We start from the raw sequence: 19,773 nt of genomic DNA on the forward strand, positions 1-19,773 counted from the left end.
CCATATTCATATTTTCACATGCTTTGGAAATACAATCATGCTCATGCTTAGTTTATCATGAAAAATAAATACATTTAAGCTATCATAAATGAATTTAGTCATAAATTTCAAGTACCATTTGCGTATGAGCCTTTTTCTAAAAAATAAAGCATCCTTACACCACAACTATAACTTACCAATTGCAATCTAAGTCACCTTAATCTTTATCATAAATATTTATATCAGATCTGATATGATTCAAAAATAAATTTGTGAAAAGTTTAAAGAAAATATCAAAGTATAGTTAAATCTATAAACACGACTTTCTCAAGAAGAGCTCCCATAAACCCACACCGAGTAAATCGACATGATTCCAATTAATGTCTTGATTTTACAGTAACTCAAATCATATCAGACCTTATTAAAATATCCATGATAATAGATTGAAACCATGAATCCACTACAACTAACCCTTAACAAAAAACACATAAGTCGATTTTCTCGATACAGCTCCCCATAAGCTCAAATATGAAAGGCTTATATATTTTTAATTATGTTCAGTTGTAGCCATGCTTAAACAATATAAATACACATAACTTAATTCAGTTCATGTTATACATAACTTGAAAAAATCATATTTCATCAACATATATATTTAGAAGACTCAAAATCCAAGAAAGAGCTCAAAACCCTAAATCAATTTATGAGAAATCAGGGTTTTGATTGTCTCAAACACAAATCATTAATCTTCATTAAGTCAAGCATGAATTCTGATATTAAACATGTTGAACATAAGCATATAAATAGAAATACTCTCTTTTGGAATCCACTAGAAACGTTAATTAACAAGACAATCAAGATTTGGTAATATCTTATAATCACAACTTGCTTAAATTTTATTTTAAATCTTTCTAAATGTTTAGCCCTTTGTTTATGATTCAATAGGGTCTATTAACACTGATAATATGCAATATATATCAGAAAAAAATAAAAAAACTACAAGATCAAATCACATTTCTAAATAATCACAAGCATAAGTCGTTAGAAAAATTCAGATCTTTAATGACCTGTTTTTATAAAATATGTCAGAAATAATAAATCATATATAAAATCACTATATATTTACTGTGGTTGCCTGTATCTGTCAGGAATATGATCCAACAAACGAATCTCCAGTGAAATAATTAAAAATCTTTTATGGAACCCTATTCTGACAAAGTTTCAATCCAGAATCTGTAAACTGCAAGATTTTCATCAAATTAATGTTTTTCTTAGAATTTATATAAAACATTTTTGACAAAACCCTTTTTACACAATCTTTCATTATATGTTAGACTTCACCCAAAATTTTATAAAATATTTAGAGTAGTTTTGCTTGAGCGTTTATACCTTTAATCAGAGTTAGGTCAAAAAAGTCCTGTAACTAGAGTCAGGTCGAAACAGTTCGGTAACCAAAGTTAGAAATTGGAGTTCTGTTAAAATAGACGTTTCTTCCTCAATACAAATCCAAATTAGGTAAACCAAGATTCTAAAATCAAGAGCAAGATGCGTAGATTAACCCAGTATTTTTATTTAGAGTTTTTGGACTGATATTCGAAGAGATATCGATTTATTTTTTAAAGTGATTAGGAATAACTTATCAGACATCTCAGACTTAGGTTTCTCAGAAACGTTTTTGTTAAAAAATCTTCTTGAGATTGAGGGATTCAAGCAGATTACACCTGATTGGGATCAAGAGATCCAATTAAAGGGCACATTACATCTAACTCCTATCTTGGTTGGACATACATGATTTGGATTCTAATAGATATAACGCTTGATTATAGTTATAGTAGGCTGAGCCAACGTATCCAGGTTTTCATGCCGGGTGTGATTTCTTGGATCTCTACCTCTCTCCCTTTATATGAATGACCTAAAGTCCTGCATTTGAATAGCCTAGGATCAGATCTTGGTGTAGGTCTGCATTACTTTTGCATGCCCCGCACCACCTCAGGCGATCGAATCTAAGATCCGAGGGAGGGGGGCTCAAGTGCACTACTAGTTGAGTGGCCACTACATCCCAATTATGCAGGAAATTGGTAAATGTGCTAAGTGTGGTTTTTTTGAGGGATGATCAGGTGCAATGTGATTGCACACTTTTAGTGTTCTGCTACACCTAATCACTTGTCATCTTTTGCGATACACCCTATCAAATGTGGAGCCCAATATCAGATGGTGCACCTGATCACTACTCCGTTTCTTCAAGGTAGCTCACAGTAATTGCCAATTATAAACATGCGCCAATAAATTGGTGCCATGTGTAAAGTGCAGTAACGTTATGAGCTAATAAGACTGTCCAATGGCTTGATGTAAAGATGTGCACAACTATTACAATCTACCACAACCATTCCTAAGAAAACAACCAAGCCAAACAGCGAAATTGGCCAAATTCAATTCATGTTTGGTAAATTATGTGTTAGGATCTTAATTAGAATTCCAAAACTTTGGATTCAAGGAACTTGAAATGGCAAAATCAAACAACTAATATCCCAGCAACATCCCAGATCAAGTACAACATCAGAGTAATAAATGTGATTGTTAAATATTCTATAACCCAAGAGTCAAAAGGAGAAATAATTGAATATTTATGGAAATCATTGGTAATAAAATAAACAGAAAATGAATGGACTGTATGGCTAATTTGATGTGTTTTCTTCAAAACCCTATAATTTTTTATATTCTTCACATGTCCAAAATAGCAAATATCTGAATTTAAAAAGATATTTTTACCCTTATCACATGTAGACTTCCTCTTATATATGTGAACTAACTTTTAAATGTGACTATTTTTTGTAAAAAAAATCTCTGTTATCATATTTGTATCTCTCCAATTCGATGTTGAAAACATATATTTTTATAATCATTGGAAAGCTGAGACACAACCCTATAACTTTCATGTTTTAAATCAGAACTAAAAACTCCTCAAGGGTTCTCGTTTCTAAGTTCTAAAACAAAAATAGAAACATACTTTGTAGACTGAAACAACTAAATAATAAGTAGTTTCAGAGGGCGTTTCAATATAAAAAATAAAGGGTTTTAAAAAAATAGAGAAAAGAGCAAATAAACTAGACAAAAATATCTTTTCAACGACATCTGGTTTGTTAGAAAATTATGAAGGGCGTTGAGATATAGCCCGACAACATTCCTAAAACTTGAGGAAGTCCACATATATTTTTATGCAAACTTCCTTAAGTCTGCATAAATATGTTATGCAGACTTGAGGAAGTTCCCACATATTTTATGCGAACTCCCTTAAGTTTGCATATATTTTATGCGGACTTCTTCAAGTTATTCAAACTTGAGAAAGTCCGCACATATTTTATGTTAACTTCCTTAAGTCTACATATATTTTATGCAAACTTGAGGAAGTCTGCACATATTTTATGCGAACTTCTTCAAGATTGCATATATTTTATGTGGACTTCCTCAAGTTTTAGAAACGTTGTCGGGGATGTATCTCAGTGCTCCTTTTTCATTTTCTAGCAAACCAGGTATCATCGAAAATGTATTTTTATTTAGTTTGCAAAACATGTTTCTATTCTAATTTTAGAACTTAGAAACAAGAACTCTAAATGGGTTTTTGGTTCTTACTCAAAACATAAAAGGTATAGGGCTGTGTTTTTGTAAAAATATAAGTTTTTGACGTTGGACCGAAGATATACAGATCCGAGAACACAAACTGTTTTGAAAAAAAACCACATATATTTGAGAGGAAGTTCACATATATAGGAGGAGATTTGCATGTGTGAAGGGTAAAAAAGTCTTTAAATTCAAATATTTGCAATTTTGGACATGAGGAAAATATAAAAAATTTAAGGTCTTTAAGGAAACACGTAAAATTAACAATATAGTATGGTCATTTTTCATCAAATAAAAGCCAACAAGTATGGAATATATAATTTTTTAAAAGGCAAGCTGGGGTTAGGCAGACCCCAACCAGTTACACAACATACCATTGGGTTTTGAACTTGCAACATCCCAACACATGGTGACATGCACTAACAGTTCCTACCAAACAAGCAAAGCCCACAAAAGGTATCTGCAATACGTGAATTGGCAAAAATTCATTAAATACCGAATATGTCATTTAAAAAGGCTTTGCATTAAAAAAGATGGCTGAAAAGAGGCATTAAAAAACAAAATCAGTTGCAAAGAAATTAGCAAACAATACATATGGACTTGATTTGGTTCCGATTTTATAAAATGGGGTCAAATAAAAGGTCATATATATATAGTGTAGCTGCTTGATCAATAGGTGCTTAAGCACCTACTTGATCATGCTGGCCGTCCATCATGGGCTTGATGGACGACTGGCACAAAAAAACAAAAAAGTCTGTCAAAAATGAGTTTTTGCACCCAAAATACCCTATCGATGCTTTTTGAGCATTGCTAAAGGGTTAGAGACACGTGTGTCATTACAAAATTATAATGATGTGCACGTTCTTTTGGACCTTTGGACTTTCTGAGCACCACTAATGGTCTCAGTTCTGCTGGGACGTTTAGCTGCGCTCAGAAAGTGCCCTAATGCCCATGCATTTTGACCCATTTTGGGCGTTTGTTACTCATTTTTTATGGTTTTTTTTTTTTTGCACTGGCCGTCCATCAATTGCGCGATGGACAGCCAGCATTTTCAAGTAGGTGCTCAAGCACCTATTGAACAAGCAACTACTCTCTCTCTCTCTCTCTCTCTCTCTCTCTCTCTCTCTATATATATATATATATATATATATATATATATCAGATTTTTCGTTCGAAACAAGTTAGGTATGGGAACTATGAGATTCAGATAAAATCATTGTGATTGGAACCCAAGATGCAATCCAATTGGATTCATAATTGACTTTTTTTGGAAAGTAATTTTTTCAAATATATTTTTTTGTGTTCTAAATGTTTCTCTCAAAAAACGTGCTTTTCTGCCAATGTTATGAAAAGCACAATTTTAAATTTTTTTACTCTATAAGTTTTGTTGAAAAAAGACCTACTTTAAATGGAGTTTTGCTAACTATTGTATCGAACAAACCAAGATTGGCAAAATCACTCCTGTACTATGTTTTAGAGCAAGACACAGGACTGGGTTGAGGAGTTGTATAAACGAAGATCTCCAATTCCTGGAGTTGGCAAATGCTTCTTCCCAGAGAAGGTATATGCCAACTCCTTGTGTTCAACTCACCAAATGCCTCTCCTCAAGACCTTGTTCTTCCAGAAAACCGTTGTAGGAGAAATTGGACCAAACTCCATCAGAAATCTTCAATTCCTACTGACTATTGGCTCTCAATTCGAGCCCTACAGAGAAGAGCAATCCAACAGAAGTCCAGAAGTCAGGACTTGACTAGGTCTTGGTTAACTTGATCATGATAAATGTTGTTGGGCTTGGCTCTAAGGTTGACTTGATCCAAGATCAAGAATGTAAAACACATCTGTACCGTCAGATTTAAGGAAAACATATAGAAAACTCTTCAAAAGCCCGGTTAGCTAGAAACGTGGTTAGCAGCTATGAGATTTGAGAAAGAGATGTTTTCTAGAAACATTTCTATGCACAAATGTCTCTCAATCACCATGGTGCAAGTTGTTTTCATTCAATCGGGCCTCATAGCCAGATGGATTCAGCATGCTCAAACTAGTAAGGATCAACTTTTGAATCATGTTTTTTTTCAATGAAAAAACACAATTTTGTGACCAGGAAAAGTATCACATTGTAAGCCATTGATTTTTGAAGCCTTATAAAAGCCAACATATATGTCATAATAAGACAATCTAAGAGCTGATTCTAACAAAAAAAATACATGTTGATCACATCTGTAAGGTTAGTTTCATAAAAAAATAAAAAAAGGCATTTGTACCTACAAACAACTATAGCAAATATGAACCCATAATCCATATATATGTTATTTATTTTTATTTATTTATTTATATTATATTAATGCAATACTAACCAAAATCCTACGAACTTGCATTTTCAGGGCTTTTTATTTTGAAAGTGTTTCTCCCCAATTGTTCATCAAATCGGCGTGATCTTGGTGGCGTTGGAAATTTAACATCTTGAACTTCCTTTGTTATTTTTTTTGTTTCCCCAAATTCCTGGAGTAGATGGCCGGAAACTAACAGAATCACTAAGATAGGCACAATTGTACTTGTTCATCTACTCTTTTAAGAATGTTCTTGGGATTGTATCTCGATCCCCATTTGTTATTTTTCAGTGAATAAAATATCTTTGGAACGATTTTTTGTCTAGAATCTCTATTTTTTGTGTATGCTTTCGGATTCCTTTGTTTTCTAGGTCAAAGATCAATGGCAAGATGAAGTGTTGCCGATGTGTGTTTTGTTAGAAATAGTCACCTAAAATTTTTCGGAGGGAGGAAGAGGTTTGGAAACCACTGGTTGGGAATCACAAGAAACCCTAGGTTATGAAAAAATAACCTTGGGTTGCACAGAAAAGGTTTTAAGAAACAAAACATCGCACTTAGTATTGCAATTTTGGTATTATAGTACCATAATTTTCATAAGTAGTGTCACAATTTTAAAAAATTGTGCAACCAACAATGCGAAACTCTTGATGAAATTTGAGGTAGTATCACGATTTTCGTACTATATTATAAAAAATTTTGCATCTAAAAAGGAATTTTGTATCTATACAAAAATCGCGATACTACTTATAAATTTTGTCAAGAGTTTCTCGTTGTTGGTTGCAAAATTTCTGAAAAGTTACAAAATTCACAAAGTTTCGCATGCCGTGATGCGAAATTCCTTTAGATGCAAAAATTGTGATACTATAGTATGAAAATTGTGACACTAGTGAATTTTGTCAAAAGTTTCGCATTGTTGGTTGCGAAATTCTTGAATGGTTTGCGAAATTCCTGAAGTTTTGCATGCAGTGATGCAAAATTCATTTTCAAATGCAAAAATTATGGTATTATTGTATGAAAATCGTGACACTACATGCAAATTTTGTCAAGAGTTTCACATTTTTGGTTGCAAAATTTCTGAAAATTGCTATACTACTTGCGAAAATCGTAGTACTTTAGTACAAAAATCATGATACTAAATGCGATGTTTTGTTTTTTAAAACCTTTTTTGTGCAATCTAAGGTTTCTTATAGTCTCCAACCGGTCCCCAAACCTCTTCCTCCCTGACAAAAATTTTGGTGACTATTTTTTATGAAATACACATCAGTGGCACTTCATCAGCAATACTTTGTCAGTGTCACTTGTAACGACCCCAACTCGTACCCATGAAAAAGTGGCAAATTTTTTTATTTTTTTCAAGAGCGAAAACATTCCAAGAAACTCGAGGCATTTACAGTTACAACACATTCACAACCATAAGGGATCTTATACTCATCTTTCAAACAAAACCAAACTTTATTTAATAAAGTGCATATAGTCTGAAACATAAGAAAATAAAATATACATAAAGCAGAAAGAAAAGTGACGTCAAAAGAATCTGCCAAGCAGTCGTGTAGTCTTCTCGTAGCTCCTCTCAAAAGTAAGTCACCTCACTGGGTCTCTAAGGCTGCAAAAAATACAAAAGTAAGGGTGTCAGAATCCAAAAAATTTTGTGTACGAATATCTCTAATAAAACAAATAAGTAAAAAGAATATAAATAAAATTCAAACAATATTTGAGAGGGATGCAGTTATGACAAATTCATAATTCAATTGACTATTCATGCAATATAAAAAAATTATTAAGCATGAGAGAACAATTTAATAAACAACAGGGACCACAACTTAAGTAATAAAACATTTAACATGCATTAGGGAACAAACATCATACATTCACCAATATATAACAACTAAGGGAAGAAGTAAATATGCATGATCTAATGCATAGCAGGAATATGCATGATTTCTATGCACATGCATGAATAAATTATTATCTTTTATCAGAGTTTTCTTTGCATATGCATGTTTCTATTAAATGCACACAATTTAAGTTCCTCTTTTTATTACTGTTGCCCGCGGATACTCCAAACGGGTAAAATTTTTTGAGGTCAAGTTAGGTCCCCAGGGTAACTTATCACACAAGTTATATTTTATTACTGAGTTTCAAACTTAACCCTCGACCGAAACAGCCTTCGAAACATTAGACCTACACATCTAATATCGGGACACTAAGGACCTCCACATCCACAAGTGTCACTTTCTTAGTATACCAAAATAACAGTTGTGTCTACACACCACCCCTGGGTAAAGTGGTGGATTCTCTATAAAACCGTGGCCAGGAGAAGAACCTCAATATTTGGTTGAAGGGTAACAACAATGATGTCACATGCTTTCAAATGCACATTCATATATGTCAATTTAATAATGTGCATGAACTACAACATTCATATGCAAGTATTCACTATTCATATGCATGTGCTTTCATGTAACCATTACACATACATGCTTTCGTTCATGAATCATCTCAATTAAAATATGTGAACATTCATGTATTTACGTACATGTGAAACACATATCAATTTCATATATGCACGTGCATTTGAAATAACTTTATAATAACATATTGCTTAAGCATGTCACATCAAGTCAAAGCACGTGAGAAATCCCATATGCATGTGAACATAGGCTTAGAAATGCACATCTTGTATGTGCATGTTTGTTTCATGCATTTCATTCAAACCTACACGTGCCTTTGTTTATACCATAAACATTCTGCCCGTATGTGGTGTTGTGCGTGACCCCAAGTCATGCAGCAATTTGTGATACAGGATTATGCAAGCCAGAATATGTATGCCTAATTTGTAAATACATGCATTCTGGTCATATGTCAACACTCATGACATAACATATAATGTTTTAAGCACTTATGCCACCAACATGCGACACATACATACACTTGACATTTAGAACTTAAGCATAGGTAACACAGGTAAAACAGAATAGTAGCGTGTACGAAACAAAGTTTTCTTTTCATGCCTAAGTTTGTCCATTTAGCCTGCACAGTCTGGCTATATAGTTAACATATTATATATATATATATATATTTCTGTAGAACTAAATGGGAACTAGGCCTGGCAAGTGCTACCAGGCCAGCACTTGCCCAGCCGACTGGCTGGGCCCACGGTTACTAGGCTTGCCCAGCCAACCCAGTTGATAGTGGGTCGGCTGGTGCCACAATTGCATATCATAATAAAATAGAATAATTTTTTTTCTAAAATGTTCCCTCTTTTTTTATCTCAAGGCTGCCTAGTCAAGCCACTCGATTGGGCTCCAAAGGTGCGCCAGTTCGGGCCAGCTGAATGGATTCAGCTGGGCCTGCAGCCTGGCAGGGCGTGCCCAGGTCTGGTCATGCCTAGCTGGCTGAGCTGCACTCGGCTGGCCTGCTGACCAAGCCTTCCCTATAGCCCCACTTCGCCAGTCGGTTGCCCTGCCGAGCCCACTCAGCTGGGCCCTGCAACACTAACCAGGCCTGCTACAAATAGGCCAGCACATGCCTATGAAATATATTTTACATATGTAGAAAAAAAACATGCTATGAAACTCACATGCATATGCATATTCAGCATGAATAAATCTACAACTTTCATCTCTTAAATAGACATGATTCTACTAGTTGAGCATGCATGTACTTATTCACCAATCAAGAACACCTGCATATTCTGATTTCTCAAATTGATATGCATGCATAAACATAATTTTACTTTTACAATGATCCAACGTCCAAATGCTCTTTTGATAGGAATTTCATGAAAGATCAAAATTATCATAAAACAAGCATATAACAAACTATATTTATCATGAACTAAATTCAGTTTTAGCATGAGAATAGACGTACAAAATTTTATTTTTTTGTAAGATATATAAAATCGAAAATACATTCAAAAAAGAGGATCCATAAATCCTCATCCATGTATTTTAGAGTAAACATTTAGATTTACTCTTTTTCCATGGATTTCCACCAAAATATTGTATGGAAATCCAATCTATATTCAATTTTTCACTTGAATCAAGAGAGGGAACCCGTACCTTGATCCTAGATCAAAAAATAACAAGAAAATAATTATGAAAAATGTTGGATGGTTGGAGAAGAAGCTCCATTCTTCTTCCTCTTCCTCTCTTTTCCTCTTTTTCCTCTTTTCCTTTTCTTTCTCTTTCTTTCGCTTTTTTTTTTTTTTTGAGGTTTAAATAGGCCAAGAGGGGGTGACGCCCCCTTCTCCAACCCCTTTGATCATGCATATATTTTTGCATTTTTTTCATATTATTTTATGCATGATCCATAGAAGAATCGTATTAAAAACCCATTCTTATCTTTATCTTCAAGAAACCACATTGAAATTAAAAATATCAAAAAATCACACATTTTAAAACCTGCCCTACATTTTTTAGTGTTTTAGTTAGTTTGGATTTTTTCTAATTCATGGCCTAATTAGATTAGGAGTGTATTTACTAATTTTAATTAGTTTAAAAAACTTATTTTGAAAAACATGTTTATGAGGAAGACTTGTTTTAGAATTTTAAAAAAAAATGGACTTCCATAGAAAATCATGTTTTAACCTAATATTTAGTATAAATAATAATTTTCAAGTATGGTTAGATGTATCAAAGATGAAACGCAAAGGGTTTTAGTCAAAGATGAGGAAATTAAGGAGAGATGGAAAGATTATTTTGATAAGCTATTTAATGATAGTCATGCTCAAGATCTTGGAGACTTCTCCATTCCTTTTCATGAGATAAATCGTGACTTCATGCGCAAGATTCAAAAGAAAGAAATTGCAGAGGCTTTGAAGAAAATGAAATCGAGAAGGGCAGTTGGCCCAGATGGTATACCTATCGAGGCTTGGAAATGCTTGGGAGAGAAAGGTTTAGAATGGTTGACAAATCTTTTTAACTTGATTTGGCGAACAAATAAGATGCCTAATGAGTGGAGGAAGAGTACTTTGGTGCCTTTATATAAGAATAAGGGTGATATACAAGATTGCACAAACTATCGTGGTATAAAACTCATGAGTCATACTATGAAACTTTGGGAGAGGGTGATTGAGTCTAGGTTGAGGAAGGTTGTCATGATATCGGAGAATCAATTTGGTTTTATGCCTAGAAGATCAACTATGGAAGCTATACATCTTCTTAGACAACTTATTGAAAGATATAGAGAGAGGAACAAAGATTTGCATATGGTTTTTATTGATTTAGAGAAGGCATACGATAGAGTACCTAGGGACGTTCTCTGGTGGACAATGATGAAGAAAGGTGTTTCTCTCAAGTACATTAGTATAATTAAAGATATGTATGAAGGAGTAGTAACCAATGTCCGCACTTGTGGAGGGGTGACAACCAATTTCCCGATAACGGTTGGGTTACATCAAGGATCTGCTTTAAGCCCTTTCCTATTTGCGATAGTGATGGATGAGCTTACGAGATCAATTCAAGAAAATGTACCGTGGTGTATGTTGTTTGCTGATGATATTGTTTTGATTGATGAGTCTAGAGCTGGGGTTAATGCTAAGTTAGAATTATGGAGACAGACATTGGAAGCTAGAGGTTTTAAGTTGAGTAAGAGTAAGACTGAATATATGGAATGTCGGTTTAGTAAGCAACGAAGTAGTGATGGAAGTGTAGTGAAGCTTGGTGAGCAAGATATACCGGTGAATGATTATTTCAAATATTTGGGATCCATCATTCAAAAGTATGGAGAAATTGATGGAGATGTAAATCATAGGATAAAGGTTGGGTGGATGAAATGGAAAAGTGCTACTGGAGTGCTGTGCGATCGTAGAATGCCATTGCGGTTGAAGGGAAAGTTTTATAGGACGACTATTAGACCCGCTTTACTATATGGTACGGAATGTTGGGCTGCCAAGAGACATCATATTCAAAAAATGAGTGTAGCTGAGATGCGGATGCTTAGATGGATGTGTGGAAATACAATAAAAGATAAGATTCAGAACGAAGAGATACGTAAGAAGGTAGGTGTTGCACCCATTGAAAATAAGATGCGAGAGAATCGTTTACGGTGGTTTGGACATATTCGGCGAAGGCCTAATGATGCTCCAGTTAGAAGGTTGGAGAAATGGGAAAATATATTAGTTAAAAGAGGTCGGGGTAGGCCTAGGAAGACTTGGATGGAGATGATAGGAAAGGATATGAATGCTTTGAACCTCACCGAGGACATGGCGTTGGATAGAAATGATTGGAGGAAAAGGATTCATGTGGAAGACCCAAAATGAATTTCTTTTTTGGTTCATATCGCTGACCCCAATTGTTTTGGGATGAAGGCGTAGTTGTTGTTGTTGTTGTAATAATTTTCAAGTTGCAGCCCACATTTTTTTTTTCTGCAGACCTCTTCTCTTCTCTTCTCTTCTCTTCTCTTCCTCCTCTTTGCTCCCAACCGATTCTCCCCTGATCTCTTCCTTTCTCCCTTTGATTCATCTTGCTTCTAATGTTTTTCTATGCCGGTTCTTTTTGCCTTCGTCAACGGAGGCACGTGCAGCTCAAGGAAAAGCCATCTTCTTCTCAACCTCTTCATCGGAGGTAAATCACACGATTTGCTTCTTCTCTCCCGTTTCATCGTAGTTTCGTAGTTTTAGTTTTCGCATAGCATACATCATATCATCATGTAATTTTTGTTTATTCATGGCATATTCATCACATTTAGTTTAGATTAATCATATTTTTTATCATCTAAAAATATAAAATAGTTTTGTTTAGTCAATTTTCTTGATTTATGCATAGAATAAGAATATTTTATTCAAATTGATAGTTTTCACATAGAGTATTTTATAATCTTTTTAATTCTTTTTTTAATTGTCATAATTAGATCCAAGTATTTTCTAATTATTTTTCAATATTAGTTTAGTTTATTCAATGCTTAATTTGTGTTCATGATTTTTGTTAATTACTTTAGTTTGTTTTATTTAATTAATAGCTTAAATTAGAAATCGGTAAATAAATAGATTAGTTACTTTAATTTTTATTATTTCAATCGAATAAATAGTTTTATTTACTATCTTTATTGGTTAGTTAAATTATTATTTACTTCCAAAAATTAATTTGTAGTATTTAAATTAGAAAATCATGTTTTCGTTCAAATATCATTTTGTCATTAAATAGATTAATTAGCCGATTTAGATAGTTTGGAGTTATTCTTGATAATTAGTTATTTTAATTTCACATTTTATTTCTGGTGGCACGTTACGTAGATCAGTAGCACTTAGTTTTAATTTCATTAGATTAAATTAGCTAGTTGTTAGAGAATTAGTTGAGTTAAATAATTAGCCAAAATTTTGTTTTTCTCAGTTATCGTCTCTCTTGAAATAATTAGCTAATGTTAATTTTGATGCAAACATAGTGCTACACCTTAAAAGTTAGTTCCAGATTTATTTAGTTAATTAGTTTTAACCTGAGATACGTAGTTAGTTTTAGTTTTAATATAGAGTTGATTTTCCTTTACCTTGCATAGTCGTTAATTAATGCATAGTTGTCGAGTTCTTGTTTTCATCTGTAGTTACATAATTTATTAGATTAGGTAGATTAAATAGTTAGTTTAAATTGATATCAGTCGGTTAGATACTCGTTGCTTAGTTCAATTAATTTACAAGAGTAGGTTTAGTTAAATTTCATGTTTTTAATTAGTCAATTCCATTTTTTAGTTAAATTGGATTTACGAGTTATTGATTAGTTAGCATCTTCTTGTTTTAATTTAGTTAAATTGTTAGTTTGTTTCTTATTCTTGTTAATTAGTTATTCGTTAATAGTTAGTTTAGTCAGTTCTTGATTTTCGGTTAGTCTAGTTTCTTGTGTTTTTAGTTAAATTGATTCTTAGTTGTTACACATTAGTTCTTGTTAGTTGGTTTGTTTTACTATTTTGTCATTTAGTGTTTAGTTTGTTCATGTTAGTTCATAGTAATTACATATAGTTAGTTTGTTCTTAGTGGTTAGATTCTTGTTTTTGTGATTTTTTTTCAAACTAACCTTGAATTTTCATCTAATTTTTCACCGTTTTGTTCTTGTTTTGTGTTTGTGTTTTGCAAGGAATCGCTTGATTGTACAATAAGCTCCAAAATGAGCCCTCTGAGGTACCAAAATGGTCCCCTCAAAAGGCCCCTCAGGGAGCCCTAAAGAAATAAGAAAACTGAAAAAGACAATCAAGGGACAAGAAGCTCAAGCACTAAAGACTTTTCTTCTTTATTTTAGATTAGAAGTTATTTTATTTTATTTATTTAATTCATTGGTTCTATAATAAAACTATTTATTTATTTATTTATTTATTTAAGTCCTCCAAAAAGGGGCATACTCTTAGTTTAATTATTTAATTAATTCATTTTATTTTGACAATAAAGAGTAGCTTAATTTCTGTGGAATATAAAGTGTTTCTCCTATTCCTTGAGATCGACCCGGACTTCACCACTCGTGCGAGCTGGTTTTTATTATTTGGTGTCTGACTTTCACACTGTTTTTATTAAAAATATTGTTTTAAAAATCTATTTCATAAAACTTACACCACCCTTCTAGATGGGCTGGACATAGAGAGTTTTTTTTGGGGGGGGACTCACCCTTATTTTCAAAAATTTTAAAATTCCTTTAAGTTGACTTTTCAAAGTTTCCAATTTTTAAAAGTCTTTTCTCAAACCTTCTTAGGCATGTATAAGTCTTCTATAAAGGAGTCCTAAACAACCATAAAAAATAAATTTTAGAATTAATTAAAATTAATTAATTAATTAATTATTAAATATTAATAATAAATAAATTTTCAGAAGCTTCCAAGTTACTATATTAACTTGGGATACTTCTTAACATTAATTAACTTCAATTTAAAGGTATCTAATGAATTTAAAGTCAAAAATTTTGTTGGGCAAGGATTTAGATCTGGATCTGACCAAATCCAAATGGGTTTTGGGATAGATCAAATCCAGATTAATTTGGGTCTTGGATAGAGTCCAGATCTATATTAATTTGGATCAAAACTAGTAGATCCAGTCTGATCCAAATCCGGACCCAAACCGACAAACTGCTCTTTTTTCAAAAAAATGCGATTTTTGAGCCAACCGTAGCGCAAATCTGGAAAAGTAAAATACCGTTACGCTAAAAAATTGGCAATGCATCCAACGATATATAACTTAAATTTTACCTCTGAAATTTATTCGAAAATAACCAGAATTTTGCTCAAATTTCTTTTGAATTTAAAGGTTAAAAATAAAACTCATTCTCACATTTTAAGTGGCTCGTATAGGCTTTGGCAATGAGACCTTGGCCAAGCCCAGACTCAAAAACATCAGCCAAAAATCAAGAATCTACCAATTTTTCTTCTATACTTAGCTAAATTTTCTAAAATCTCAAATTTAACTAAGTGTAAAAAAAATGCGATATTATATCCCTATCCCCTTAAAAGAATTTTGTCCACGAAATTAGAACATACCGAATAGGTGCAGATAATGTTGATGCATATCCACCTCAGGCTTCCAAGTGCACTCATATAGTCCGTGATGCTGCCAGCGCACCTTCAAGAACATAATCGTCCTACTCCGCAGTGTCTTCTCCTAACGATCCACAATCTCTACTGGCATCTCCTGTGTCGTCAAGTCAGGTTGTACCCCGATCGCCTCATAGTGAATCACATGTGAGGGGTCAGGTACATACTTTCTCATCATCAAGACATAAAACACATTGTGTCTGCGATAACTAAGGAGGAAGTGCTACATGGTACGCGATCTCCCTAACCCGCTCAAGGATCTCAAAGAGTCCCACATACCGAGGACTCAACTTTTTCTTCTTTTCAAACTGGAAGACACTCTTTGTAGGAGAGATCCGCACGAACACGTGATCGCCTACCTCAAAACTGAGCTCTCTATGCCGCAGATTCTATGTCGCAGATCGGCATAGCTAGCTCTTCTCCCTGCTCTGCGTTGTTGGATCAAATGCACCTGGTCCGCATAGTGTTGGATGATCTCAAGAGACTCCACTGCTCTCACTCTAACATCATCCCAGCATACAGAGGATCGGCATGGTCGGCCATATAGGGCTTTGTACGGAGCCATACTAATATTTGCATGATAGTTGTTGTTGTACGAGAACTCTGCAAGCTTCACATGCTTGTCTCAGTCTCCTGCCCAATCCAAAACAATCGCTCTTAATATGTTCTTGAGTGTCTAGATCGTATGCTTCGTCTGTCCGTCCGTCTATAGATGGAAAGTTGTGCTCAACTTCAACGTAGTGCCTAAAGCCTTATGAAGCTGGCACCAGAATCGAGACATAAAACGAGGATCTCAATCTGACACTGTCGAATATGGCACTCTGTGAAGTCTAACGATCTCATCCATGTATAGGTCTGCTAGGCTCTCTAAGCTCTGACTGATCCGGATTGGCAAAAAGTGGGCACTCTTCGTTAAATGATCCACTATCAACCAGATGGCATCACACTGTCATCGGGTCTTTGTCAACCCTACAACAAAATCCATGGATATATCGTCCCACTTCTACTCTGGGATATCTAACGGCTGCAGAAATCCACCAAGTCTCCGGTACTCGATCTTCACATGCTAGCAGGTGAGGCACCGAGACACAAACTCGACGATGTCCTGCTTCATCCCATTCTACCAATAAGTCCTCTGAAGATCTTTGAACATCTTTGTGAAACCAGGGTAAATAGAATATCTAGACTTGTGGGCCTCACTCATCAGCTCCTCCCGCAATGCCTTCAGGACCCACCATCTGGCTCTGAATATGATGGCCCTGTCCTCCTCTCGACGAAACTGTGCATCTGGCTTCTGGGCACTCACGCATAACCTCTCAAAATTTGGATTGGCTGATTGAAGCTCTTCAATCTGATTTATGATCTCTGATCGTGCATGCATCCCAGCACAAAGGATACGTCCTGAGTCATCCAAAAAAAGGTTGCCATCTGACAAACTCCTCGATCAGATCCCAACTATGCCCTATCAAATTGGCTGTCATGACTGACGCCTTCCTGCTAAGCGCATTGGCCACTACATTCGTCTTACCAGGATGGTAAGTGATGGAAAAGTCGTAGTCCTTCAGGAACTCCAACCACCTACGTTGTCTCAAATTTAAATCCCGCTGAGTGAATATGTACTTGAGGCTCTTGTGATCAGACATGACCTCAAACTGCTCCTCATAAAGGTAGTGGCGTCAGATCTTCAACACGAAGACCATTGCCGCTAACTCCAAGTCATGCGTGGGGTAATTTTTTTCATGCACCTTCAGCTGCGGAGAAGCATACGTGATAACCTTGTCATGTTGCATAAGGACACAGTCCAGTCTGGTCCCTGAAGCATCGTTGTACACTACGAATCCACCTGTCCCAAAAGACAACATCAAAATCGGGGTCGTAGTCAACCTCCTCTTCAGCTCCTGAAAGCTTCCCTCACACCGAGGTGACCAATCAAACTTCACCATCTTCTGCAATAGTCGAGTCATCGAGGTAGCTATATGCGAGAAATCCTAGATAAATTGACGGTAATAACCTGCCAATCCCAAGACACTCCTGATATCAGACACCGTCTTCGGTTGCTCTCTTAACAATATAGCCTCCACCTTGGCTGGATCGACCTCCACGCCCTTCACAGAAATCACGTGACCACAAAATATCACCCTATCAAGCCAGAAGTTAGCATAAAGTTGATGTTCTCTTAGTGTCTGCAATACAATCCATAGATGCCCTCGGTGCTCCTCCATGCTCTCCGAGTATATAAGGATATCATCGATGAACACAATGACAAAAGAATCTAGCCACAAACTAAAGACCTGATTCATGAGGTCCATAAATGCTGCAGGGGCATTAGTGAGTCGAAAAGATATCACCAGGAACTCATAATACCTGTATCTAGACTTGAACGTGATCTTCGAAATATCTTCCGCCCTGATCCGCAATTGATGGTACTCAGAATGAAGGTCGATCTTCGAGAACACCTTTGCCTTTCTCAGTTGATCGAACAAATCATCGATCCTAGGCAAGGGGTACTTGTTCTTCACCGTCACTTGGTTCAGTATGCAATAATCAATACAGAGCCGCATCCAACCATCCTTCTTCTTGACAAAGAGGACCAGTACACCCCAAAGAGATACACTCAGCCTTATAAAGCCTTTGTCAAGAAGCTCCTGCAACTTCTTCTTTAGCTCCACTAGCTCTGCAGGTGCCATGCGATATGGTGCTCGAGAAACATGTGTCGTACCCAGCACTAACTCGATTGAGAACTCAATATCTCTATGCGATGGCAATCCTGGCAAGTCCTCTGAAAAAATATCTGAAAACTCATGAACAATGTCTAACTGCTCTAAGGGTGTCGCCTGACTATCCTGCGCGGACACACTGGCCAAGAACACAATGTAACCCTGCTTGTGATACTTGGAGATCTTCAATGCAAAGACAATCTTCACCTCGCTCGCTGGTCTAGTAGAATGAAATAACAATGCAAAGAAATCAGGACACTCCAAAATGACTTTCTTACCCCAACACTAGAGGGTAGCATTATATCCGGACAGCCAGTCCATACCCTGAATGACATCATAAAAATTCATATCTAGTATGACCAAGTCGCCAGACAACTCATTCCCCTCGATCACCACACTTACTGTAGAAAAGTACTTTCTGCAAGAAGAGGATGCACCCATAGGTGACATCACATCGAGAGCCTTATCAAGACTAGAAGGAACCAATTCAAGCAAATTCGTAAATGAAGCAGAAATAAAATTGTGGGTCGCACCCGAATCAAACATCACACATGCATAAGAAGATACCTTCGATCGACGACTAAGAAGATACCTTCGATCATATCAGGTTGATCATCCTGTGTAGTGTTCGTAGCAGCATAGACCCGCTCGTTGGTCCTACACTGACCCTGTTGTTGTTGTTGCAGTGGTTGTTGCTGATGTTGTCCTTCCTTAGTCGCTAGCTTGTTTGGACAGTATGAAGCAATGTGCTCAAGCTGCTGGCACTAGTAGCAAACCCCCTTGAACATCGAACAAAATCCTAGAGAATGGCTTATGTTGCACTTGCAACATACTAATTGGGCCTTCCCCTGTTGTTGCTTCTACTAAGGTCGTCCCTACTGATGTCCCTCCTAGGTCCGCTACCTCTTGCCACCATGCGCCTTCCCGCCTGCAGGCGAGTTCTTCCTCGTTCCACTAGCTGTGTTACCATTGTTGCCACCTTTCTTCTAAGATTTATTTCTGGACCTCTCCCACTCCTCCGTCAGGACTGTAGCTGACTCTATTGCATCGACCAAAGTAGTAGACTAGCTCATCATCACGTGGACTCGAAGTCGGTCCTTCAGTCCATGCACGAACTTGGTCACCCTCGTTGTATCACTAGCAAACAAGTTCGGACAGTACTGCTCCAAGCTCTTGAATTTGGTGGCGTAGTCGACCAAACTCATGCTCCCCTAAGTAAGCTCAAGGAAGCGTTGTTGCATCTTCTCCCAAGCGAAGGAGGGAAAATCGATGTCCAAGAACTCCTCCCTAAACACCTCCCAGAAAATCACGTCCACTCCAGCGTACTTCACCCTTCGCAGGGTGTCCCACCACTTCTTGGCATCGCCCTTCAGATGGTACATGCCAAAAGTGGTCTTCTTGTCCTCGAGAACAAGTAGGATGTCGAACGCTCGCTCAGTCTCCTCAACGCAGCTCTCAACTACCTCTGGGTCGACCTTCTCAGTGAAAGTTGGTGGATCCAACTTTAGGAATCCCTCGTAAGTAACGCCACCAGGGTTCGGAGTAACCTCAGCAGGATGGACACAAGTAATTGCCTGTGTCTCCTGCGCCGTCACAGTTTCTGTCAGTGTATGAAGGGCATTCATCAT

General features: G+C 36.1%; 1 protein-coding gene across 1 annotated transcript; it reads right to left on the reverse strand.

Annotated features, from left to right (window-relative positions):
* Nucleotides 1–16,548: 16,548 nt before the first annotated feature.
* On the reverse strand, nucleotides 16,549–19,350 carry LOC149835742 (uncharacterized). The gene is made up of 8 exons (XM_090009645.1): nucleotides 19,225–19,350; nucleotides 18,713–18,909; nucleotides 18,469–18,617; nucleotides 17,937–18,360; nucleotides 17,440–17,834; nucleotides 17,174–17,271; nucleotides 16,957–17,080; nucleotides 16,549–16,829 (listed from the first exon to the last, which is right to left on the reverse strand). The coding sequence occupies exons 1-8, from the start codon at nucleotides 19,348–19,350 to the stop codon at nucleotides 16,549–16,551; spliced, it is 1,794 nt and encodes a 597-aa protein (XP_089865771.1).
* Between the last annotated feature and the right edge of the window lie 423 nt (nucleotides 19,351–19,773).

The sequence above is a fragment of the Nuphar pumila genome, chromosome 6 (genome assembly GCF_984573655.1).
Source record: "Nuphar pumila chromosome 6, dmNupPumi1.hap1.1, whole genome shotgun sequence".
Classification (NCBI taxonomy): Eukaryota; Viridiplantae; Streptophyta; class Magnoliopsida; order Nymphaeales; family Nymphaeaceae; genus Nuphar; species Nuphar pumila.